The sequence below is a fragment of the Akebia trifoliata genome, chromosome 1 (genome assembly GCF_017979445.1).
Source record: "Akebia trifoliata isolate Shusen 1 chromosome 1, ASM1797944v1, whole genome shotgun sequence".
NCBI classification, from domain to species: Eukaryota; Viridiplantae; Streptophyta; class Magnoliopsida; order Ranunculales; family Lardizabalaceae; genus Akebia; species Akebia trifoliata.
This window is the reverse complement of record NC_141375.1, coordinates 22,687,953-22,713,754: the sequence shown is the minus strand read 5'-3', so window position 1 is coordinate 22,713,754 and position 25,802 is coordinate 22,687,953. Positions and strand designations below refer to the sequence as shown.

Here is a 25,802-nt window from a genome sequence, read left to right as displayed (position 1 = left end):
AGAACGGTAACCCTCAGGATTACCATGGAGGCGATAACACTAAGCACTATCATGCCTTGCAATACCACAATGAGAACATATTATACTAGAGCGACTACAACCACGGCCATGACCACTACGATCTTGATTATTCCCTCGACTATGTCCAATAGAGGGAAGAATGGGAGGCACTGGCATAAGCAATACGATCTTGATGAGCAATTGAGGAAGTCTTTGAAAACATAACTGCACGACGATACTCGTTAAAAATTGTGGCATAGATGGCGTGAAGTGGAGGAATAGGGGATGTTGCTAGAATGCAAGTGTGCAACTGCTCATACTTAGTGTGAAACCTCCCAAAAAATCATAGATTTGGTGATGCTTAACCTGCTTAGCAACGATCTTAGTAGACTTAGGTTGGAGTTTAGAAAGAGGCTCATATTGACTTAGCTCTTCCCAATGGCACTGGAGGGCATTGTAATAATCTGAAACAGAACTCTCCCTGTTGAAAAGTAGCTAATTCGCGAATAAGTTGGTAGATTCGCACATCATTCTCAGCCAAAACTTGTCTGTGAAAGTGAAGTTCGCACCTGATGAGTAGTCTCATAAAAAATATAGTTGGCAGTAATCTGAGACTCCATAGAGTTGAAAAGCCAGGTCAAAACGATGCAATTCTCAGAATCTCACTTATCAATGACACCAACATCAATAGTAGGCCGATGAGTATCCCTTGTAAGGTAACCTATCTTCAATCGACCCCCAATGTAAAGAGTAATAGTTCGACATCACGTAAGAAAATTATCACCATTGAACTTTAAATTGGTGATAAAATTAGCAATCAGATCAGAGGGGGTAAGAGGAACAAGGGATTTAACCTCCATTACAAAGTAGCTTCACCAAAAAGAAACTATTATGATGTTGGACAAACAAGAGTGCAATATGTTGGATCCTAGATGAAGTTGACAACTAAAGAGAATCAAGGAGCAAGATGTTGAAAATCAAAGAGAGCTTCACAAGCAAAATTGCAAAACACAATGAAGACATGGGTTTCCTAAGAGCCAAAACTGACAAAGAAGGTAAAAACCCTATCAAACCTCAATGATCCAAAGATCGGAGGTTGTAGATGGGATTTAGAGCCAAAACGACCTACCCTTTCAAGGGGTTTGAAAATCGGAGAACTGGATGAAGAGATATCAACGAAACATGCAAAACGAGGATGACAAGTTCACAACCTGCAACTACTTGAAAAGCACATCAAATGACTTCAAAATCCAGATCTGAGGAGTCCATGAGACTTAGGGGATGGAACTCCATTGGAAGCACTCATCAATGGAGATTTGGGGCTGATGACATCATCATAAAATGAGCAAGGGAAACCCTAGCTCTGACACCAACTTGATTATTTGGGAAAAATATGCTTAGGGAAATAACCCTACAAGCCTTCGTATATTAAGATGAAGAGAAGATTATAGATTTACAAGTATATCCTCATACATACACACACACACACCAAAAATGATACAAACACACACACACGTAAGAAACTAAACTTTTACAACACTTTTAGCCTTTGTTGGTTTGCATAAACCTTTCTTGTGGCACATCATTTTTAACTAGCTGAACTTAACAGTTGGAAGGCCACAATGCACTTAAAATTTTTCTCTATTAGTTGATCATGATCACATGTTTTCTATGGTTTCCATTATGTCTTCTACATGTGTAGTCTTGTTCTTACTGGCCTCATTCCAGAAACATATACATTTATCTCTTGTTGCAGGGAAATGTTATTTTATGTGGATTTAGAAATGGAGCAATTGTGACGGTTGATGTTCGCCAGAAACCGCAAGGCTTTCCTCCTAAACTTCCTAGCCATCGAATTCCTTACCGTTCACATACAATTCAAGATCCTTCAAGGAGGAAAGCTCAGAATTTGGTTAAACGATGGTTTGAGGTATTTGATTTGTGGTTCTTAGGATGATAAAATCTACACTTTAAATCTTAATTATTTTCTCAATTATCATTTTCTTGATGAAGGAAACAATTTGAAAGCTACTGCTGTCATCTTTTATGATGTTAACCGGGTCTGTATATTGAAAGGGACAAAACATTTGACCATGTTTCAGTCAAGAAATAATAGCCTGGACAGTAAATCACAAAGGATATTTTAATCAAGTGAAATAGTCCACAATTGTATCATTCCTGCAATTGGACCTACATACTTGGTGCTTCTTTCAGCTAGTTACCTACTAATTGAAGATTTGTCATCGACCCTGCAACCAACTGCGAAAAATTTACAACCTTTAGGGGAAAAGAGCATACACCAAAAAGTTTTCCTTTTTTATGTCAGAAACATCATCATCATAGCCTTTGTTCAGATTTTACAAAATACACCAAAAAGAACAGGTTTTTTCATAGGCAACGTATTTTGTTTTTGGGTTGCTTTTCTAAAAGCTTGAACCTTCATCTTTTGACTAAATTTTTTTGGTGGAAAATGAAATTTCAAAACTCTTTTTTAATCTAATTTTGTCCCACATTGCCCAAGAAGAGAAGTGCTCTTAAGCTTATGTATAATGGTTCTCTCTCTTTCTTTAGTTGTTTTAAAAAAAAGACTAAATCATGGTGTTAGGAGACGAAGCTTTTGTGTTCACATAGGCATGGTGCATGGGTGTGCATATTGCATTGGCCGCTTATGATGCATACTTTGCACTTTGTAGTTTGAATGCACGCATCAGAAAAGCTTGAGGACTCTTTCTTATTTTCTACTTGTTAGATTAGGCACCTAGATCATGAAGTTGTGGGCATCGCAGGTTTATGTACTTGTTGCATGCATGTCTTAGGCACTTAGGGTGCACCTAGAAATAGAGTGTGGCATGATTGGATGGTCCATTTGTGTAAGGCATCTAATCAATGGCTTTGGTATATGGCAATAAACTAAGGCGTGTGGGCACATGAACACTTAAACTGGTTTTGACTTGGCCATTTGACCAAGATGATGTTGTTCACAAGGAAAGGGTGGCACACTTCAAGTTGACACTGCTCATAGGGATAGGGTGTGCAACCTTGTATGTTGACTGTTGGAGTTTGATATTCACTTGAAAAGGGTGCGGCTCTCCAGCTCAATGTTGGATATGGATGATCTTTGATCAGATCAATCAAGGCCCTTGATTACAATATCCAAAGATTTCCTATACCCATGAAATGGTGCATTGAAATCTGTATACAGTGGGTTTTGGGATGAGTCAAGACAATGTAGATTATTGGTGGAATTTGAATTTCTAAGCATTCAAAGTGCATTAGTATGTTACAAATTAGTTGTGTCTTAAATTTGGGCATTTCTGTTCATATGGTTTGTGCATCATCTGCAACAGTGCAATTTTCGATGGGGATTCATTGTATTCTAGATTCAAAGTTGTCAATAACACAGTTCACAGTAGGGGGTAAATATAGTCTTAGAAACTGCAATGTTTATCGTGCATTATCAGTTCCATCAGTTTTTGAGTAACCCAGAAACAGCCTTAGCCCAAAAATTTGGGTTCAGATGGTTGAATCATGTTCATTCGATTCAGTTCTGCCCACTTGATGTAACTTCTCTATATGAATTGCCTCCACCAAGACCACTTTTGAACTGTTATTTTTAGTGAATCCTCAAGTGACTGGATCTGAATGTTGTGTTTTGCAGCTCAAAGGAAATATAAATCCTTCTTTTACCATTTATATGCCTTCATCTATTTCCAGGTTAGTTTGAAACCACTTTAGGAAGTCAACTATTTAGCCCACTGTGCTTAATACCTCTAAATAGGCTATATTTTTTTATCCACTTATGCTAGAGTTTTCACCAACTATTGTCTGAAATCTCAACTACAATTCAATTATGGTTTTGTAGTTTGGTAACACTTCAAACGTGTGACCAGTACTTCTTGGCAAGCTCCATGGATGGGTCGGTGAGTTCTCATTCGAACTCCTTTTTTCTGGTATTGCAATGCTAACTTTGTGTTTCTTTGTTATTGGGACATAGTGAATTTTATTGCTTCATACATAATGTTGTTTCAGCATAATCCATAAAGATCATTATCATACTGTGGCTTCTTCATTAAAAAAAAAAAAATGACATGTACCAACAATTAATTATGCTAAGACAATTATGCAAGTTGCAAAATATGCTCAATACCTCACCTCAAACATAGTGACAATTGGTGACAGAATGTAGTGACCATTGGTGAAAGATCGATTGACAGTAGACCAGTAACCTGGTATTTTGATGGTACTTAACACACGATCAGTACTTTTAGTAATGCCTTCACTGAAATTAAATCCTTGCCAGTTCGAATAGGTTTGATCCAAACAACTTTGGCTGGAATCTCCCAAGTAGTTTTGTTTGCAGCATGGGTTAGTGGTTTTTGTTGTTGTAGGTGAAGGTTAGTGTGGTCAGCAAGGTTAAGGTGGGTTCAAGGGGTTTACCTAGGATGTGAGACTAACACTCCACACATCTTACCAGCTAAGCTAAGTTGGCACTTCATTAGTGCCCTTTTTTTTTTACCATGAGGATACTAGACATTTTGTTAATATGTAGAAGGACACTGAAGGTTCTACTTAGCTAAGTGGTAAAGGCTTGAGGAGAGTTGATTCCATGACCTAAGTTCAAATCCCGTTGAACCCATCTTCACCTCCATTAACCACTAATCTCTTTCTTGCTTAGCAAAAAAATAAAAGAAATAAAAAATGTATCAAGGAGACCAATTTTAGGATTTTTTCCATGTCGTACATATCAACGTGACACACCCCAACACATATCGTTATACAGGTAGGATTACCTTTACACTATGTTCTATAAACTTAAAGATTTAATAGGTTGATGCAATCCATCCTCCATCCACTAATTTATAGGATATAAAAAATCACGATCTGATTCAAGGAATTTACCTTTTATTATGGATGGTGTATTGGAATATTTCTTTTAGGTAATATATCTTCATTTTTAAATTTAAAAAAAAAAAAAAAAAAAAAACTATGAAAAGAAGAAGGTAAAATTATATGACGTAATACATGTATATATGTCTCTCTCTCTCTCTCTCTCTCTCTCTCTCTCTCTCTCTCTCTCTCTTTTGATAGATAAATGTAAATTCTATTAAATATGTTCAAGATGACCAACAAAAGTAAATACAAGAGACAACATTCAAGAAGCATCCTTCCGAGCTTCACTCAAAGCAAATCACATACATATATACGTATGCGTCACCATTCTATGCTTTTCTAAGGTGACCTACCAGACACCTCATACCCAGTTGGACACCGACATAGGTGTTCATGTTTTTCTCGTTGAAGCTGCAGGCGCTATCTTGGTTTCATGTTTAGTTTTCCTATTGTTACTGCTTGTAGTTGTACATTTCTCTGAATTCAGAGCTTTGTGAAAAACAAGAAGAGAACGAAGAAAGCAGAAAGTGAGTGAACTAAACTGTTCTTAAAGTACAAAAAACACAACAAAGCCTTGTCGTAAGTTTTTTGGTTCTGGAAAACTAATCCTTTTCCTCCATTCCGTTCTGTCAGAGCTAAGTCTTTCGTTATTGAAAGTGAGTTCATATCTTCTTTTGCTATCTCTGTTCATGTTCTTTGGGGTTTTCCTCTCATTCTTTTAGCACCTTCAACTTGAATATTTTCTTCTAACTGGGGCTGTATGTCCAGTGCAAATTACAAATCATGATTTATGGAACACAATAAAGTTAGGACCACTCACCTGCATTGCAATGTATCACAAATTGTCTCTGTGGTTTCTTTAAAATGCAAATCTATTGATTTCGACTTATTATTTTTGATGTTGATACAGATCAAGCTCTATGATAATCGCTTGGTTGGTAGAGGAGCTATTCAATCTTATGAAGGGCATGTGAATTCCCTCACCCGCACACAACTTGTAGTCGATTCATCTGAGGAACTTGTTATGTCAGGTGCCTTCTGAATTAGTAATGTCATTTGTTGCTTATAGTCATCATTAAGCTGAGTTTGAGCACCAAAATAGGTGGAGAGGATTGTAAGGTACCATTTGTTGCTTATAATTTTCATTAAGCTGAGTTTGTGTGCCAAAATTTGTTAGGTGGAGAGGACGGCAAGGTACGCATTTGGTGCATCAAGACTGGTGAGATGCTCTTTGGAGAGAGAATTTCGAATTCTGTCCCTTCAAGAGTGTGCTGGCCCGCAACAGGAAGTATATCCCATGGCCCACCCTTTGTATCTTTCGATCAATTTGTTCTTTCTGGGAAAGGTCAGAGAGAAAATAATTTGCCTAGAAAATGTTTGCTCGTGTTCGATTGCAACTAGGAAATTGTCAAATAAGAGTGAGTTTTTAATTTTGGAGGTGGGCGTACAGTAGGATTTTCTGGCCTTGACGAGAAAATCATTTTTTTGAAGGGTTGAGCCAGATAATATTTTCCCGCTAACACATGAAAACCATTTCCTTAGGAAAACTTATTTTTTTACCAAATGTGCAATTCTACCATTGCAAATTTCATTTTTTTTTTCTGGAAAAACTATATTCTTGCTGATTTTCCCCTGCAATCATACAGACCCTTTATGTGTCTGATTTGTTCTCCCTGTGCAGAACCACAAAGACGGTCCAAGGAAAGCGAGCCAAATCATATTTTGGGGACATGGATTGGGTCCAGGGAAGGTTTATTTTACATGCACGGGTCATGATTGATCATGAAGTTTGGATGCTGATGCAAAGTGGATAACCAGTGATGGCTTCTCCTTCGAAAGTAACACCATTCTCAGCCAAATGGAAAGAGATTCCAAGCAATGATCTTCAAAGAGCAGAAAGCCAATTGATCAGGTAAAGTTATTATACTATCTCGATCAAAACATTGTGAGACAATTGTAAACATTGATTCTTGGGGTCAATGCTTTGTTACAATTTCGAAAGAACTTGGGGAGTGTATGTTGTTTCTCCATCACTAAGTGAAGAATAGGAGACTAAAGAAGTGATGATTGTATTGGTGATGGTAGGTGTGGCATGATTCCTCAACCTCCCAAGTCATTGGCATCAAAATGTCTCTAGGTCCAACCTGTGTTGCTTCCATTTGTTGATGAAAGCCTTTTGGCGGTGTATTAGTTCATTCAAATTGGATGGGTTCATCATTTCCACCAATCAAGTGGTTGACAAACATCCTTGCTCCCTTTCCCATTGTACGGAAAATATCAAATATGATATTAAGAACACCATAGAATTTCAATAATTTTTTTTGTTACAAATATTGTGTTGGGTGCATGCCTTTTCTACTTTCTGAACAGCAAAGAGAAGCCATGCATGCAATTAGAGCTATCGAACATAAGATATAGTCTAAACTGATAACATATTAAATAAACTGAGATGCTTCGTCACAGGGATGTCCAAAGAAATGTTAATTAGCGAATTTCCTTTGTACACAATCTTGTAATTGGGGTTGCATTAGTCTTCCCCACCAAACAAAAGAAGGCACATGAAGAGTTTACATGGAAAGTATTTGTGGTTTGCATGGAGCTTGCAAGCGGAGAGTAGCTTATGCTGATATTGTGAGGAACAAAAGCAATGGCCATTATCAAATTAGCTTTGCAAGCCAAACAAATCGCTGTATGCCGTGTAGAGCAATTTACAAGTATGTCATGTAAAAGCAAATTCTATGGATCACTGAATATTGAGCTTAGACCCGTACTCAGTTGTTTGTTTGGACACATTGCAAAGCAACTTTCAGGTCGTGGGTTCAAAGTACAACTAACCCATATAAAAAAAAATAGAGTTACTATTGCCACATCAACTTTTACTAACGCCATATGGTTGCAATTCTTTGATGATTTACATAGGAATTGGTGTGGCATTAGTAAAAGTGGGTGTGGCGACATCAGCTCCAAAAAAAAATGGGTAATGACTTTAGTTTTTGTAGTGTACAAAAATAGTAAGAACTTTTTACTCTTTTTGTATAACATATCGATTGTAGACGATAAAATACAAGGAAACTTTTCTCTTCTAAAAAAATTTGAACACGATGATCATACAAGGCCTAAACCTATATTCTTTTCAAAACTTCAATAATAACAATGGGAAAGGTAAAAATCAGACCCAATCATCAGAGCTTCGATTTCACAGTATCATCATCCTTTGCTAATGCATTTCATATATCTCCATTCCTGTCAAAGCATGTGTATACTATTAACTCAGTATCATGTACTTAAATGAATTAAATTCATTTAACAATATCATGTGTCTTTTCTTACCATGTCAAATTCATATCTTTTTGGCCTTCTTCCCCTTCTGAGACTCAAACCTACACCAAGGCCCTGCTTGGTATGTAGCAAATCTGCTAATGCAAGTAATTTTCTGAAATTAATTTTACTGATGCTTGGTTACAGAATGATAATGATTTGCATTGACCACCTAAATTCTTAAGAAATTTCAGCAAATGATTTGCAGCACAAAAAGTACCGCAAATCATTTGCAAAATCACAATGAGAATTTTCTTAGCAAATATCAACCAATCATAAAAAAAGATTCGAAAGAGATTTCCCAATGGTTAACAAGCAATAGTAAATCAATCATCAAACCATTTGCATTTCAAATCATTTGCAATGCACATGATTTGAAGCATACCAAGCAGGGCCAAAAGTGCACCTCAGTGGCACATAAACAATTCAAAAAAAAAAAAAAAATTGTAAATCTACTTCATAAGAAACTCAGACTTAGGTTTTTATTTTTTTTGTTTTATAAAAGAGCTCATTCCGTCAAAGTCAGAGACCTATTAACTAGTTTTTCCACCATATATAATCCAAGCAAAATTCATGTATCTACCTCACAAGAACTCAAGCAAAATTTCTTTCTCTATAACAGGGTTCATTCAACAGAGTCAAACATCATAACTAGTTATTTTTCAATAGCTGAGTTCAGCAACGGCTAAGTAATGACTTGTGGAAATAGATACAGTGGCCCAAAGTAGATTAAAAAAGAGTATGATAGTTTTAACTAAGGCCCAATGGACCCATCTTGGCAACAAAAAAAGGTTAATTGAGTTAAAGAAGATGCAGCAAGAGCACCAATAACAAATAGCAAAATATGTTACTCGAGTCACTCACCAAAGACATGGTGATCTAGCGTGATGGTTTTTTTCAGAATTTCATCAAACCATTTTGAGCCTTGCATTCTTTATGAAAGTACCAACTCCCTTCATTATCTGGTTATCAAACTATGTAATAGAATGTCTCAAACAATAGAAACTACACAAAAAAGAGTGGAGATGGTAAGAAAACTGAAATACATTGATTAGAGCATTCTATGCTTTCTCACTGACCATAACAGCCACGTGTGAATTCAAATGTGTTTGTCCTCACCAGGGTGCCTCCCCAAGTTGCAAATTGCAATTACATTGATAGGAGCATATTCTGCCTCAACGAACACCCAGTTAGCACCTTAAGCAATGTCAAATGCACCACTTCGGCAGCTCCATGAATCTACATAATTTAAAAGAAAATATGTGTGAAGAAGATGAGAAAGGAAAACCAAATCAACAAAGCAATGTAAAAAAAAGAAAAAAGATGACTAATTTAGAAGCTTTGGAGGTCTCTACTTTGTAAATTGGTCAAAGTGTTTGAAGTATTTGTCGAAGGTATCAACTTAGCCAAGTTGGTAAAGGCATGTGGAATGTTGATCCCATGTCTTAGGTTCAAATCTCGTCAAATCCACTGTAATGTTGACAACTAAAAAAAGGTATTTGTATCCTAGAGGTAGGTTCAATTGTTTAAGTGATCAACAACTTAGCCTCCCAAATATATTTGAAGTCAAAATGAAGGAAAATATGTGCATGCCCTAAAATGATTGTACTAACCTTCTAGTATCCTCTAGCAGTGAGAGGGGTGTTGAAGGAGAAAAGGAGCCAACTCATCACTGTGAATTTGTATTGTGAGAAATGGACAGAGAATGTTAGGCAAGGACTTCAATTCAATGTATGGGTTGATTCTGAAAATACTTTTGCTGACTCATCCCATTGAATAGAGGTTATAAACTAATGTTCAGAATGAAATATTACAGGGTTATGCATGATGGCAATTTACCAGAATGAGGAAGATGCCTATACATATATCGTTGTAACAACCTGATATTCATACAAAATCCCGAAGGGTGTGTGGTCTATGCTGTAATAGTGCAAAGGAAACTGTTCCAATTACCCGTAATTTCCTTAAGAAGGTTACTGAATTAAGGAAATATAACCGTTTTTAAATAGTAAGATCTTCTTGACCAAAACATACATTCTTCATTGAACAAAAACAAATAGAAGTGAGAAAAGAAAAAAATCAAGCTCAATCATGGGAGCTTAGATTTTACAATGTTCAATAAAGAGACTGTCAAGGAGAAAATGTTTAAAGAGAGGAAATCGTAAGAAAACTGAAATTACATTATTACCACCTTAAACAATGTCAATATGTATCACTTGGGCAGCTCCTTGAGTCTACATAGTTTGAAAAGAACATGTGAAGAAGATGAGAATAGATAACAATCAACAAAGTGTTGGTTTACGATTTAAATAAACAAATTTATAAATAATTTTTTTTTCCTTGAAACATTAAATTTAGTTTTAAATTATTTACAAAGGGGATGTATGGTTTGAAGCAATGAACCAAATAAGTTAATTGTATCTAGTCCTAGGTGCATGAATCAAGGTTCATACATTTATGTTTGTTCGTAGACCAAGATTCCTTCATGTTCATAGACCAATGTACTTCGCTAGAAGAGATGAACTTAAGGTTAGAAGATTTTTTGGAGCATGTATACAATAAATACATGAACAATGCACCTTAGTAGGAAGAATTTGTGGGACATGTATCAATTAATTGTGATACATTTCCTCAAATTCATCTCCACTGCTATATAAACCCCCTAACCCTATTGGTTTTGGTATCTCACTCATTTCTCACATTCTCTCAATTTTCACTCCACTCTTTGTGAGAATTTTCCTTTTTTCTCCATCTTTCTTTTGGGCATCCTAAAGAGGCAAGGTACAAGTTCCTACCGAGTAGTACAAACTTGTAAAGGAACAAGCTCAAGTTGAGGTTAGGTTAAATCACGGAGAAAGTGTTGACGTGTTCCCTTGCCCAAACGGGAGGCTCTGACTATCTTTAAGAAGCATATACAAGTCTCTTAGCCAAGTTGATTTGATCAAGGATTATAATTCGTTGTTTGTTTCTTACAAAGAAATTAAGTTCTATGCTCGATTTCCAACACAAAACAATTTAAAAAGTAGACGAGTAATTCAAAAGCTTTGGAGGTGTCTACTTAGTAAATTGGTTTAAGTCTCTATTCTAATTTTTTTTTCAATGCAACCATACAAGGCTTAAACCTGCATTCTTTAGAAAAATCCAATAGTAGCAATGAGAAAGGGGGAGAACTAAAATCCAATCACTAAAGCATAAAATTTCACAATTTTGGAGTCAGAGATACAACGTTAAATGAACAACATATAAACAGTGTTGACGGTAATCTTTCGGAACTGTACAAACACCACTATTTTCCATTCACACAGCCACTATTTCCATTCCATTGCCATTATTTCAAGCAAGGGTCATAACCATCAAAACAGAGTATGTCCTCTAGCTTTTAATTTTTCTATTTAAGGAAAGATGGTAATTACTATCTAAAATGACTAATAAAATATTACCTAGAAGAAATGAAGCTGCAATCAATCCACCAAATCATCCGCCTTCTCTCACGAAAGAGTACATGTCGTTGAGTCCACCAATGTATTTCTTATCCCGCCATTCTTGTCAAATCATGTGTATCCCATTAAGACAGTATCATATACTTAAATGAACCAAATTGATTTAACAGGGTCACCATTTTCATTAAGGCACCATACCTCAACTATTTCAAGAACTGCCGTTCAAATCACGGGTTCTACACTCTTATCTTACCACCTCAAATCCATATCTTTTTGGCCTTCCTGTTCCCTTTTGAGACTCCAACCTGCACTAAAGTTCATTTTCCTTTGAAAAGCAAGTGAAATAAAATGAGAACGGATGACAAATCGGCAAATCAATGTTAAAAAAAAAAAATGCAGTTGAGTATTTCAAAAGCTTTGGAGGTGCCTACTTTGTAAATTGGTTGTCTTTAAAGTGTTTGTACCCCAAACCTAGCTTCAATATTTTAGAGAGAATCAAGAATTTAGCCTCCAAAAAGTGGGTTGATTGAGTGAAGAAGATGCAGCAAGAGAGCACCAATAACAAATATCAGAATCTGGCACTCGTATCACTCACCATTGACATGGTGTTGGGGAATCGCAACTGTTTTTCGTTTATTTTTATTTTCATTCCCTTTTGGGTCTTGCCTTCTTTATGAAATTATCAACTCCCTCCATTATCTGGTTTTCAAAGTATGTATTAGAATGCCTCAAACAAATGTACAAGTAACTAATCACAGATCACGAGAGACTTTACGGGCAAGAAACCAAGGTAATGGAAAGAAACAAGGAAATGAAACGGACTTGCATGCCAAAGTTTTGATCAGGGCATAGCCGAAAACATATCATAGAATTCCCTTTAGTAGGGCGAAAAACCGAAGGAGTCATCCCTGATCCAACCAGCTTGGCAAACAGAAGACAAAAGAGAGGCTAATTTAATGTTTTAACTCTGAAAGTACTTTTTGGAGACTCACCCCATTGAATATAAATTTTTTTTGAAAAGTATAATATATTGATCAGAAAGGGGAAATAAGAAACAATGAGGCCGAGAAAGCCTCAAATAAGAACAAAAAAGAAAAGAAAAACAACATTAGTAATTACAAAATGAGTGCCATCTAAACACAAAATCATCAAATGTAGTCCCCGCAAACTCTATATGCTGCTTTGACCAAAGGTATAACAAACCCAAGATCTCCAAAAAACCTGCATGAGAACTGCTACTCTGATTATTGAACACTCTGTTATTTCTTTCGTTCCAGATCCCCCAAGCGATAGCTGAGGGGAGCAAAGCCCAAAGCCATTGAATATAAATTCAACGCCAAGGCCTTGAAGTTTAGTTTCTTGGGTGCACCTGAATAGTATGATCATTTTTTATTAATACTAGGTTTGTCTTTAATTGTAAAAGACAATGAAAAAAAACATAAATTGGTGCATTTTCCGTTATAAGCAGTTATAGTCAACTGTGAGCTCATGGATGTTTGGGCCAACCCTTTGATTGACTTTGGGTCACATGGACCCCCTAAAACATCTGCTCCAAAAATATTAACAGAGGAATTATTTATAGATGGTTCATAAAAAATCTTCTACTGTAAAAGAAAGTGCATAATAGGAGTTTAGAAGGAACAAAGGAGTCAGCTTCTAATCCAATTAGCTGGGCAAGCAAAAGATATCATTGTGAGCTTGTACTGTGGGACAATGCACAAGATATGTTAGGCAAGGACTTCAATTCAATGGGTGGGTTGATTTTGAAAATACTTTCAGAGACTCATCCTATTGAATAGAAGTTAGAAACAAACATCTAGAATGAAATAATATAGGGTATCATGCATGATAGGATGTCACCAGGAAGAAACCAAAGTGAAATTAGAGAATGTGTGACCCATCAAAAAGAAAAAGAAATGAGAAAATGTGTGTGTGTGTGAGAGAGAGAGAGAGAGAGAGAGAGAGAGAGAGAGAGAGAGTACCTGGATTGCAATTTGGTCTGATTCGCTAGTCTTCCAACGCTAACCATTCGAACCATTCTTGTGAGTACTTGAATTGTCTCAAGTTGGGTGCACAATGAGGTCTAAGCGGAGCCTCTTCAATTTCGGGTGGTTTCTAGTTTCAATAATTTCCAAAAAACGAAAATTTATATGTTTCCTTGCCCAGGTGAAGCATGTTAGTTCTAGTAGATCCCATAAGCTCAGGTTCCACAAGCGAAGGAACACATTACTTTTACGCATCTCTGCAATTAGGTCCTTCATGCCCTCGCATCCATACATTTTTAAAGAATCAAGTTGTTGTAGGCCTCCAAGTGCAAAACTCAACGTGCATATAAATCATTGTAACGATCTGAATAAGCAATGGAAATTACTGTCTTGTAGTGAGAGAGAATATATAAGTATGGTAGGCAAAAATTTCTGATTTAGGAACAAAACCACATTAAAAACATGTATACTGGATCCATTTTCCATTACTAACAGTCATAGCCAACTATGATCTTACAGATGTTTCACCAACCCTTTATTGACTTATGAGTCATGTGAACTCAATAAAAAAATGGGGAAATTAATTGTTAGATTGGCATATAAAGTCCTCCCCCCCCCCCCCCCCCCCAAACAAAAAGAACATATCAAGAGGTTTTACGTGGAAAATATTTGGAGAGTCCATGGAGCTTCCAAGGGGTGTGTGGCTTATGTAGATACTGTAACCATACAGGGCCTAAACATGCATTCTTCAAAAAAATCCAAAAGTAGCAATGGGAAAGGGGAAAACTCAAATCCAATAACTAGAGCTTAGATTTCACAATTTTGGAGTGAGAGATTCAGTGTTAAATGGAAAACATATAAACAGTGTTGATGGTAATCTTTTAGGACTGTACACACAGAACAATTTTTCATTGACACAGTTGCTATTTCCATTCCATTACAATTATTTTAAACAAGGGGCATAACCATCGAAACAGAGTACGTCATCTAGCTTTTAATTTTTCTATTTAAGTAAAGATGGTAATTACAATCTAAAATGACTAATAAAATATTACCTAGAAGAAATGAAGCTGCAATCAATCCACCAAATCATCTGCCTTCTCTCACAAAAGAGTGCATGTCATTGAGTCCACCAATGTATTTCTTATTCCGCCATTCCTGTCAATTCATGTGTATCCCATTTACACAGTATCATATACTTAAATGAACCAAATTGATTTAACAATATCATCATTTTCATTAAGGCGCCTTATCTTAACTATTTCATGGACTGCCATTCGTTTCACATCACGGGTTCTACACTCTTATCTTACCACCTCAAAAATCCATTTCTTTTTGGCCTTCCTGTTCCCCTTTTGAGACTCCAACCTGCACTAAAGTTCATTTTCCTTCGAAAAGCAAGTGAAAATAAAATGAGAAAGGATAACAAATCGTAAAGCAATGTTTAAAAAAAAAAAAAGCAGCTTAGTAATTCCAAAGCTTTGCAGGTGTCTACTTTGTCAATTGGTTGTCTTTAAAGTGTTTGTACCCCAAACCCAGCTTCCATAGTTTAGAGAGAATAAAGAACCTGGCCTCACAAATGGGTCACATGGACCCTGTAAAAAAATGGGGAACTAACAATTAAATCAGTACATAAAGACCTTACCCAAAACCAGCAGCAGCAAGGATATGTAGGGAAAAGGATTTGTAACATGAAATTACCTTTAACTTTTTGTATGGAAAATGATAAATGGAGCTTTTACAGGAACTCAATTGAGTATCATCTAGCACATAAACTTGTAAATGTTAAATTACTTACATAATCACACACACAAAGAAAAAAAAAAAAAAAAGAAAAGAAAAAAGGAGGATCATTGTCGATACATGATACTGGAAATTAGTAAATTTCCGTGCACACAAATACAAACCATGGAAAAAGAGGTCCACCAAACAAATAGCATATCAGTAGTATTTTACAGTCCAAATATTGGAAGATGAATTATTTACACATGGTTGATATAAAATCTTCCACTCTACCAATGTAAAAAAGGAAGAAGAAAAAAAGTGCATGTGGCATGTGCCGAAATCATTATAATAACCTCCTAATAATTGCATACTGTCCATGGATGCAGTGATAGGAGTGTTGAAGGAGCAAAGGAATCATTTTCAAATCCAATAAACTGCACAAGAAAAAGGAACCATTGTGAACTTGTAGTGTGGGATAACACAAAGTGAGTTAGGCAAGAATTTCAATTCAATGGTTTGATTCTGAAAATAAAAGACTCGCCCTATTGAATAGAAGTTATAAACTAACGCGCTTAATGAAATCTTTGAAAATTTTTCTTTAAAAGAAAATTTCTACAATTTTGGTGGGTGGGTCAGAAATGCCAGAACAACAAAAAAACTGAAAAAAAAAATATAACATTGAAAAGTTTCTTAAGCTTACATATAGACCTTATGGTCACATTAGAACATTTATTTTTTCGAGAAAAATTTCATTTTTCGTGGTTTGTGTTTGTTGTTGAAGGTAGGGGTCGCAATCTCAACACGACACGAAGTTAAGGGAATTTTTGGTACAAATTCCAATTTCCAGTGTGTATTCATTGCACTTTAACGTGTGCCCTTAACGAGACCCTATATTATATAGGACCTAAATATACATTCTTCAGAAATCTCAAATGGTAGAAATAGGAAGGAGAATTCAAAGCCAGACCCAATTATGGGGAGCTTAGATTTTTGGAGTACGAGATTGTTGTTAGAAAGAATATGAAGAAAATTGAATTTGCATACTCTGGACTTCACATTCACACAGACCATTCTACAGTACAGTGAGAAAAATAATACAGGGTATGGTATGTTATAGATAACTTACCTACCTTAAAGAAACCAATAATAAGCAGAAATAAAATTGGTCCACTTCCTCAAACAATATCTTCTTTCATGTGGACCCCACTATTCCTGTATTCTAAAGAATATAGAGGTTCCCCAAACCTAACATCATTTTGAATCTTTGATTAGTAAAGTAGATAATGTATGTATGTGTGTGTGTGTGTATGAGAGAGAGAGAGAGAGAGAGAGAGAGTACCTGGCCTTGGATTGTAGTTTTGATCTGAAGCCTTCATCATCCAACTCTAACCCTTGGAGCCATTCTTTTGTTGAGCAGTTGAATTGTGTCAAGTTGGGAGCGCTATGAGAGCCTAAGGGGAGGCTCTTCAGTTTTGGGCAGCTAAAAATTTGAATAATTTCCAAAGATGGAAAATCAAAAACTATGTTCCGTTGCTCTCCTCCTCCTCCTTCTCTTGAGTATAAGCATGTTAGTTCTGGTAGATAACTTAAGTTCAGTACCCTCAAACGAGGGAACACATTACTCATCTTACGCATCATCTCCATCTCTTCTTCTTCTTTCACCTTCTCATCCTCATCTGCCATATTTATTAGCTCCTTCATGACCTTGCATCTATACACTGTTAAAGAATCAAGCTGTTGGAGACCTTCAAGTACAGCAAAAATATTTATAAACGTGAACACATTCTTCAACCTGTTGCACTCATATACAAATACCTCTTTGAGGTTGTTGAAACTCCCAATTGGTATTGGTATTGGTATGCCTCTACCACCCCCCCATATATTTATCAATCCACGTAGGAAATACAACTCTAATTTCCTCAATTTGGGAAGGATTTGTAGTAGTAGTAGTTCCTCATGATCACACCCATGTCGCCCTTCTTCTTCTTCTTGATAGTGAAAAACATTTTGCAATTCAACACAAGATTCCACGTATAGATGTTCAAGATTTTTCATTCTTCCCCGTAGAAAACTATATGAGAATACGGCTTTCCCCAATCTGCCACAACACAACACTTTTAGAACTCTTAGGTTTCCAAAGAAACCTAATTGATGAGATGGAAGTCCATGGCATAATTTCTCCAACTTTGGCAAGCACACTAGGTTCAATTCCTTGAGGTTGTTAGCAATTGCAATTATTCCTTGTGGTGGAAGTGAAGATTGAGAAGAAACCATTTTCTCAAAATTAATAAGATATTCCATTTCTTCACAATCTTGTAGACGAAGAAACTCTAAGCAATCATTATCAAATAAACAATCCAATTGTTCAATACTATTCACATCTTTGCATCTGACTAAACATAGCGCCTGTGTTCTTTTCAACAGCACCCTAATCCAATTCTTCAAACTTGGACTTAACATGGTAAACCCTAACACTGATTTAGGCTAAGAATTTCGAGTTTTACCAACCCTCCAAGAAGAGCTACATCTTTTAAATGCTCACACCCTTTCAAACATAGTGTCTTAAGGTTTCTTAGGCACGACAGTGACAGGGGGGCAACGATACAATGCCAGTGTAGCTTAGATCCAAAACTAGAAGAGAGGGCATCCATTTGAAGAAATTATCTGGAATATCTTCCAAATATCGATTTTTCTGCAATAATAGAGTTAAGAGATTGGGACACTTTGGCTCTGCAGGGACCATCGTAATTTCATTGCCCACCAATGAAATCCTCCTATATTCTCTCATGCTTTTGCCCTCGGGCCACGCTTCCAATCCTATTCTAGCATTTACAAGAAATCCATGCTCATCACCCATTGAAATTTTTATGGCCATATCTCGTACAACATCATGCATTTTCACTTCCTTGTTACCATCATCACCAACCAACAACAAACCACAATCCTTCAGTCTAGAGACAATATCATACGCTTCATCCAGTGTATCTTCCAAAATTCTGTCCACCTTCAAGAAACCTTCCCCAACACCGTACCACAATAGATACTCTAAATCAATGTTTTCGTCTTCAGGGAATAGGGAGCAAAACAAGAAGCATAATTTGACATCTTCACCTTTTAGGAAGTCGTAACTAAATCGTAAAGATGAAAAAACAGGATCTTCTTGTTCATTTAGTATAGAATTTTGTAATTTCCTCAGTGCATTTCTCCATATAATACTATCCCTATTCATTCTCAAAGACAATCCAACAGTTACAATTGCCAATGGCAAACCTTTGCACTCACTCATGACAAGTTTTGCAATAGGTTGCAATGTGGGAATATCAACTACATCGCCGGCTTTTTCCTTGAAGAGGATCCATGATTCATCATAAGACAATGGTTCCAATTTAATGTTACTTTGTGTGTCCATTTGGATGCAAACACTTTCTATTCGAGACGTCACCACGATTTTAAGACCCCTATGATCAGTTTCACGAGGGATTCCTATAGCAAATAAATCTAGCATCTTCCACACATCATCCAATATAATGAGAACTGTTTTCTTCAGCATCAATCCCTTGGACACCTTGTTAGCCCTTAGAAGTTGAGAACAGTCATGATCTTCGAACTTAAAGCCCAACCTCCCAGCCATCTCATCTTGGATTCTTTCCAAGTTAGGGTTGCTGGAAACAGTCACGAATATAACTTTCTCGAACATTTGATTTCTTTCAAGTTCATTGTTTAATCTTTTAATTAGAGTAGTCTTCCCCACACTCCCCATTCCATGCACTCCTATGGCTCTAATTCTCTCGTGACGTAGTGCTTTCATGAGCTGATGCAATGCATGCTCTATGGATTTAAGGCCCTCCACATAATCACTAAGCATTGGTACGACGCTTGGAGGAGGCAAAACATGTGACACCTTGCTAAAGTTTCCTTTTTCTAGGTGTTCCTTGACAATATCTACCTTGTTTACTGCTGTTTTACTGGCCCTATAGCGAGAGCTCCAATCGGGACACAATCCCTTGAGCCACTTCTTGTTCTCACTTTCTTCTCTTCCTACATTTCTTGTAGCAAATTCAATCTCATTTGCTCTTTCGAGCCACCATTGTACCTCTTCAATGGGTTCTTCGAGGTTTCGAAGAGATTCATCAATCCTATTTTGTATGTCTTTCTTCCTTGTTTCTAAATTTGTCACTTGATTTCTAAGGTTTTCAATATTGGTCTTATAATAGACCAAATAATTGATTCGGCGTTCAATGGGAAACCATAAACATTTTCCCACTTCAGTTACAATTGAAACAAGAAATTCCATAGCTTTCTAGGCGAAGCAAATGTTATATTTATGTATTGTAAAGGCAACAACTAAAACAATTGCGTACTACCAGGCAACAAAATTATGAGTAATGCAATGAAGAAAGATTGTCTAGTGTACCTCAATTCTTGCTTGATACAATGGTCTTTCCTGTGGGCAAGCAAGTAATAAGAAAACACATCAATAAAATTATATAGCATAGAAACAAGCCTTAGAGAGAACACAAAAAATATATGGTAATGTAACATATATATATAGAAAATGATTTTTCTTGATGATGGCAAAGCCTAAGAAAATGATAACCAATGTCTTAATTATCCAGAATGAATCAATAGTGAACTCAGAATTCGTAACAAATTGGGTTCAAAAGGTCATTAGAAGCCATCATCGATTTTAACAATAATGCAATTCAACCATCAATTGATCAACTTTTTAAACAGATTTTAAATACGAAAACATGGGAAATCAATATAATTTCCTATGTCAAGATTCTTTATTACTCAAGACTTTAATATTATAAAACTCAATATTATTATTTTATAAGAGACACACAAAATGATAAAACAATCATCTACAACTCTTGCCCAAGTTGAAAGCACCCCCCTCAAAAAAAAAAAAAAAAAAACTTGGGACAATGACTGCAAAGGACTTTTTATTGAGAATATGTATTGAATAGTCCTCTAATAAAGAATATGGACAATTTAAGTCTCTCTTAATTAAGGATCTTTTAAAGAATTTTTTAAGAAAAAAACCTGAAATACCCCTTTAACAACTTTACAAAGTCGTTTGATCTAAAAAAATATATTGTCAAATAAAAAACTAAACGAATTTATTTGATTATTACTATTTCTGTGAAAAAAATAAATAAATATTTGTATTTATTAAAAGTTATTCATTTATTTAATATAATTTTATTTGATTCATTTAAGTCGACTTGTTAATTTTTTAGCTAAATCAATTCGATGAACATTCAAGTCGAGTTTTACAATTATATTTAATTATTTATATATTTTAATAAATCTAACAACATAGATCAAAGCAGTTTGATGATGTTGATAACCATACTCATCTCCATCATCTTTGTTGTAGTCGTTAACATCATATATGTGAGTTAAAGATGGTTGGTACGTGCAGCCCGCCGAAGCAAAAAAATAAATAAATAAATGTGTGTTAAAGATTATTAATAGTCATATATGTATATAGTTGCTAAATATTATGACCAATGATAACCTAATTCAAAATTCACTCATCGAAGTGGATGTATGTATGAAACCATAGATTTTTTTCCTTGTGTATCCCTGAGAAAAAGATCTATGGTTTTGTGAACATGCCACGTCAACGAGTTAATTTCGAGTGGTTTTTTTCAAATCAATTTATCACGACTCTATTATTATATATACTAACTCATGAATGGCATGTGCAAATGCATTGTGTTTTACAAAAATTAGGATTTATGCATGGTTAGAAATTTTTATCGATTTATAATATACTTTATCACTTACTATATTATAAAAGGCTTTTTTTTAATTTAAAATATAGAATAATTTTAAAGAAAAAGTCTAAAAGGATATTTTTATAATTTTATAAAACTAACATAGATATACAGGTCGTGGGATTATACGGAGCTTCTTACAATTTTAGAATATTAATTAACAAAAAATCTAATATAATGTGATCTTAAGAAACTAAGTAATGTGATTTTAGGAGTGGTGGGATTGAAATTCTATTAGATTTGAATAAAATAACCTTGATATAATAAGGTCAAATGCAAATGTGGAGGTAAATTTTGTTTTCCAAACTTTAGTGTCAAACCACTTTATTACAGCTTCGCTAGTTATAATAGTAAAGATGTAATATACTAAGAGAGATTTTCCAGACAGACCTATTTGTGGCAATTTTATAACAAAAACTCCCTTACTTTATCGAGTTGGTTACATGAGCAAACCTTAGTTTATGAATTAGGCTACCATGACTAACTTAGTAAATTTTCAAACCTTACTGAGGATCGTTAGCCCATATGGATTATTAAATTAGCAATCCAAAAACACACAGCCTTCTAAGTTTCATGGGAAAACTCATATTCAAAAAAATAAATAAATAAATAAATAACTTTGTAAAGTGAGGTTTGGTGGGTAACAAACTTTGTGGAGGGATAAATTCTTCGTCCGATGAGATAACAACATATGACACTAAAGAATAAGAGGGATCACAAAAAACATACTTCCAACCTGTGTGAGTACAATTGCTTGGATGGTTCACCAAGGGAAGGAGCTCAAACGGAGGTTGGGGAAACAGGGATCTGTAAGTGGAAAGGACTCTAATCCTTGAGATTTCAGGATTCGAGCGACTGACTTAGAAGGGATTTGTAGAAAGAGATTCTCACACAATTCTTATCCCAAAATAGAAGGAGATAAAGTAGGAAAGCGTGCAAAATGGATACTCCATCTCTATAAATAGATGAGGATCCTCACATCAAAGATACACAATTTTTCTACACTAAAACTCCGTCGAATTTTCTCTAAAATTAACTTAGGCATCAAAGGCTTTGTGGAACAAGGAACAAAAATGATCTTGAGGAGTTGCAGTCCATCCAATCGAAAGAAGGAAGATCTCAAAGTGACCATGAAGATCACGTCCACAATTGACGTCGTTATTAGGAATTAACAAAAAACACGACATACACATGATAAACACAATGGAATAAGAACGATCTCGAGGAATTGCAAGTCATCTAGTCGGGAAAAGAAAAATCTTAAGAAGATCACAAAAATCACCTCTACAAACTTCATAAAGAAAGGTTCTCTTAGAGTTGTCAAAACTCTAAGGGAGTATTTGTAATAAAAGTGCAACAGTTTGGTTTGCCAGGTAAATCTCTCACGTTAGGATTTTAGCCTTGCTCTTCTACAAGTATCGTCAGCCTTGATTTAACATTTTACCCACATGAAGTAATAAAGATGGTTTACCCGAAATCAAAAAATGATTATCAGGGAAGATTTGAGGATCTACACCAATATTCCAACTTTAATTTTTATGACAATGTTTCTTTGAACAATAGTGTAGACAATAAACGGCTAATATTTAGGATAAAAGCTAGGGAGAAATGACATGGCTAGACACAATAAATATAAATATATGTTAATATTTAGGAGGGATTTTACCATCGGAATGTCATATCGATTAAGCCTATTTGAAATTTTTACCTTTTTTATTCAGTTTTCAGACTTCTAAAAATGGTTGAATGCGGTTATTACGAAACAGAACCTTTAAACCTTTTAGGACAATGTTTCTTCAAAGGGTGTTGGAATGTTAATTAGGAGCCTAATTCAGTTGTCATTAATAATAAAATTTATATTTAATAGATCAAACCTTAGGAAATTTAGCAGTAATTCACATATATGGATTGGTGTGTTATAAGTAAAATTTGTAATGTTAATAGAAGCTCTCTATTAATAATTAGTTTTGTGTTACTTTAGCATCCTAGTTTTTGTTTTTTTTTCTCCCTATCTTATCTTTAAGAAGTAGATCATAAATAAGGATTTAGGTTTGAGAGAAAGAATTTGGAGAAATCATTGAAAGGTTTTGCCCCCTTGAAATGACAGGCGCCGAGGTTGAGCACTCCAAATCACTCTTACTTTAAAGAGAAAATACTATTTTCCATACCTATCAATTATATTTACCTAAGGATGTACATTCAGTAAATCCGAATCGAATTCTTGGGTTCAGTCTGGGTTTGATTTAAAGTATGAATTTACCTTTATGCCCCATTGGTTAAGTAGAATGAATTAATAGCCACTATTTTTATTTAAATTACATATGTATATATCAAGGGTCCCGTTCCCCACCCTACGTTTTATCAAACGTGTTTTGTCCTACATGGGTTAGAAGTTTTGGAATAGGCTGATTTTTGGTGAGGATGATCTCTATGGTGAGGAGATCATCCTCACCAAAAATCAGCCCATTCCAAAACTTCTAATCCCATAAAAAATTGTTTACAAAAAATGGACGGTCCACGATTTTTCAACTTGTAAACATGGGGTTAGAAATTTTGGAATGGACTGATTTTTGGTGAGGAGGATCTTCTAATCATAGAGGTCATCCTCACCAAAAATCAGCCAATTCCAAAACTTCTAACCCATGTAGGACAAAACACATTTGGTAAAGCGTAGGGTAAAGTGTAGGGTGTTGAACATTTCCCATATATCAATTGCTTTAAACCGTGTCAAATTATGCATGCAATTATAAAAAAGCAAATTTATTTGTCAATGTAAAACACCATTTCTTAATCTTCAACGAACCCTAAAAGTTATACTAAATGGAAACGATAAAATATAATAAAGAAAAAAGAGAACAATAAAAGAATGACTTAACATACCTCAATTAAACAATGGAAGAAATAACCAATCTCCTCAATCAAAGAATGAGCATTTGGAAGTATATCCACATGTTTATATATAATGAAACAAAGATTCAAATCTAAAGAATGAAGCAAGAGATAGTCCAAAGGAAAGGAAAGAATCACTAAAGTAATATTTGATTTTGATTTGCTACCTTGCTTTCACCTCTCCACTAAATTTGTGATAATGTTATAAGTTGTTGATATTATTTATTATTTTTTAGTAAAATAAATATTTATTAAATTCAATTAAAAAATAAGATATGATTCATTTTTATTATTTTTAGGTTAAATGGGTTCTTTTGTAAGTAGAAGGGCATTTTTATATTTATTTATGGGTTGGGATCAGTAGACTCATCAAAGTGAAGCAGTGAAACTCATATGTTCCCACACAATCTTGATGATGTGTATACGAAATCTAATAGTTGAGATTTATTATCTTAGAGATTTCTAATGTATTATTGGGTTCCATTGACTCATGAGAAAACACATGAACCCAACAATTGAGATACAATATCCAATAGTTGAGATTTATGCATATCTTAATAATAATTATCTTGGAGATACTTATTTCCAAGATAAATCTTAGGCATTGGATTTTTGTATTTAAATGGTTATGATCATGTATTCTTTCCATGAGTGAAGGGATTCTGACACATTAGTTATTTATATGAGAGGACATAGAGGTGCACTTTGCACGTGAGGAATTTGAGGATCACTTTTCTATTTGCTAAATCAAATTTTAGGATTCGATCTCGTTTGTTGGATGATCAAAGTAGGTATACAACTATGATTGATGATTTAGATGGGCTTGACTGATACTATTCATCGAAGGGGTTTGATCATGAAATACCGGTTGGACCATTAGGCAATGGGGTTTAATCATGTACAACAAAAGTCATTGGCCAATGGGATTTAACCTAGGGTCAACCATCCAATCATGACTATTGAGACAAACAATCATTATGACTATTTGAACAGTCACATAAGATCTATACAAAGAGATCCATAGTCATAAATCCAAATACACAGACTTGACATTTCTCAATAATATAAAATACTTCAAATAGGATTTGTATTCCTTGTCATTGGATTGTTCCTGAGAGTGTTAAGGTTCTATTTTTAATACCCATTGTTTTAAAGCTCTACCATTAACGACTTCGATTATGATTTTGAGTGATCAAGTTAAAAATCTGATATTTTGGGTAATAGGTGGAGTTTTAAACTCTCAGGTGAGCTCATTTCAACATTTTCAACCTCGAGGCTTAAGTCTCCGTGAAAAAAAAAAAATAAGAAAAATGTTGTCATTTTCATTACTGTGGGAGGTGAGTAAAACTAATATAATTATTTACAATAGAGATATTACTAATTTTATTTTCTTCAATGTCTCATGTTTTTCTCTCATATTTTTTTTTTTTTGCTTTTTTGTTTCAATGTTTTGCATGTAGAGATTCCAAGCACTGGCCGGGTCAAAGAATGCCCTATCATAGGATTGAGTTTAAAACGATGGGATTGGGTTGAAAATGATAAGATTAGGTTGAAAAATATGAAATAGGGTCAAAAATTAACAATTTTAGCTTCAGAGCGACCACATTTAGTGAGATCAATGAGAACTAAGATTGAGAACGATTTCGTTCTCGTAGTTACAATGCTCAGAATGATTAGATTGAATGAAAATTGAGTTGTTTAATCGAAATATATTTTTGGAATTTCAACTACTTAAGGGTATTTTTGACATCTAACCATCTCTATTAAGA

At 35.0% G+C, this 25,802-nt stretch overlaps 3 protein-coding genes across 8 annotated transcripts in view; 1 reads left to right on the top strand and 2 right to left on the bottom strand.

Moving 5' to 3' along the window:
* LOC147410986 (Transducin/WD40 repeat-like superfamily protein) overlaps nucleotides 1–25,802 on the top strand; it is a 90,526-nt gene that overhangs the window by 39,092 nt on the left and 25,632 nt on the right. For 2 of the 5 annotated variants that reach the window (XM_086443087.1, XM_086443115.1), the window contains 6 exons: nucleotides 1,757–1,930; nucleotides 3,659–3,714; nucleotides 3,863–3,950; nucleotides 5,801–5,921; nucleotides 6,068–6,178; nucleotides 6,572–7,221. In XM_086443087.1, coding sequence (XP_086299213.1) covers nucleotides 1,757–1,930; nucleotides 3,659–3,714; nucleotides 3,863–3,950; nucleotides 5,801–5,921; nucleotides 6,068–6,178; nucleotides 6,572–6,666 — 645 coding nt within the window. In that variant the 3' untranslated portion in view covers nucleotides 6,667–7,221. Of the gene's footprint in view, nucleotides 1–1,756; nucleotides 1,931–3,658; nucleotides 3,715–3,862; nucleotides 3,951–5,800; nucleotides 5,922–6,067; nucleotides 6,179–6,571; nucleotides 7,222–25,802 lie in introns of those variants that run through there. The other 3 variants (XR_015178646.1, XM_086443107.1, XM_086443097.1) reach the window with 3 other exon arrangements.
* Nucleotides 7,953–25,802, bottom strand: part of LOC147410987 (disease resistance protein At4g27190-like) — a 32,905-nt gene continuing 15,055 nt past the window's right edge. The window contains exons 10-11 of the mRNA XM_086442779.1: nucleotides 8,221–8,303; nucleotides 7,953–8,133 (exon numbers count right to left, since the gene is read on the bottom strand). The gene's annotated coding sequence lies outside the window, so the exon portion shown is untranslated. The remainder of the gene's footprint in view (nucleotides 8,134–8,220; nucleotides 8,304–25,802) is intronic.
* Nucleotides 9,220–19,796, bottom strand: LOC147410988 (disease resistance protein At4g27190-like). Of its 2 annotated transcripts, XM_086443067.1 has the most exons (12): nucleotides 16,698–19,796; nucleotides 16,485–16,603; nucleotides 15,335–15,792; nucleotides 15,129–15,228; nucleotides 14,893–15,021; nucleotides 14,689–14,791; nucleotides 13,631–13,997; nucleotides 12,244–12,347; nucleotides 12,080–12,123; nucleotides 11,649–11,973; nucleotides 9,822–9,880; nucleotides 9,220–9,447 (listed from the first exon to the last, which is right to left on the bottom strand). In XM_086443067.1, exon 1 carries the CDS (start codon nucleotides 19,650–19,652, stop codon nucleotides 17,931–17,933), a length of 1,722 nt encoding a protein of 573 aa, XP_086299193.1. In that variant the 5' UTR covers nucleotides 19,653–19,796; the 3' UTR covers nucleotides 9,220–9,447; nucleotides 9,822–9,880; nucleotides 11,649–11,973; nucleotides 12,080–12,123; nucleotides 12,244–12,347; nucleotides 13,631–13,997; nucleotides 14,689–14,791; nucleotides 14,893–15,021; nucleotides 15,129–15,228; nucleotides 15,335–15,792; nucleotides 16,485–16,603; nucleotides 16,698–17,930. The 2 variants fall into 2 exon arrangements, with proteins under 2 accessions (XP_086299193.1, XP_086299201.1); XM_086443075.1 differs by lacking the exons at nucleotides 9,220–9,447; nucleotides 9,822–9,880; nucleotides 11,649–11,973; nucleotides 12,080–12,123; nucleotides 12,244–12,347 and adding an exon at nucleotides 12,964–13,017.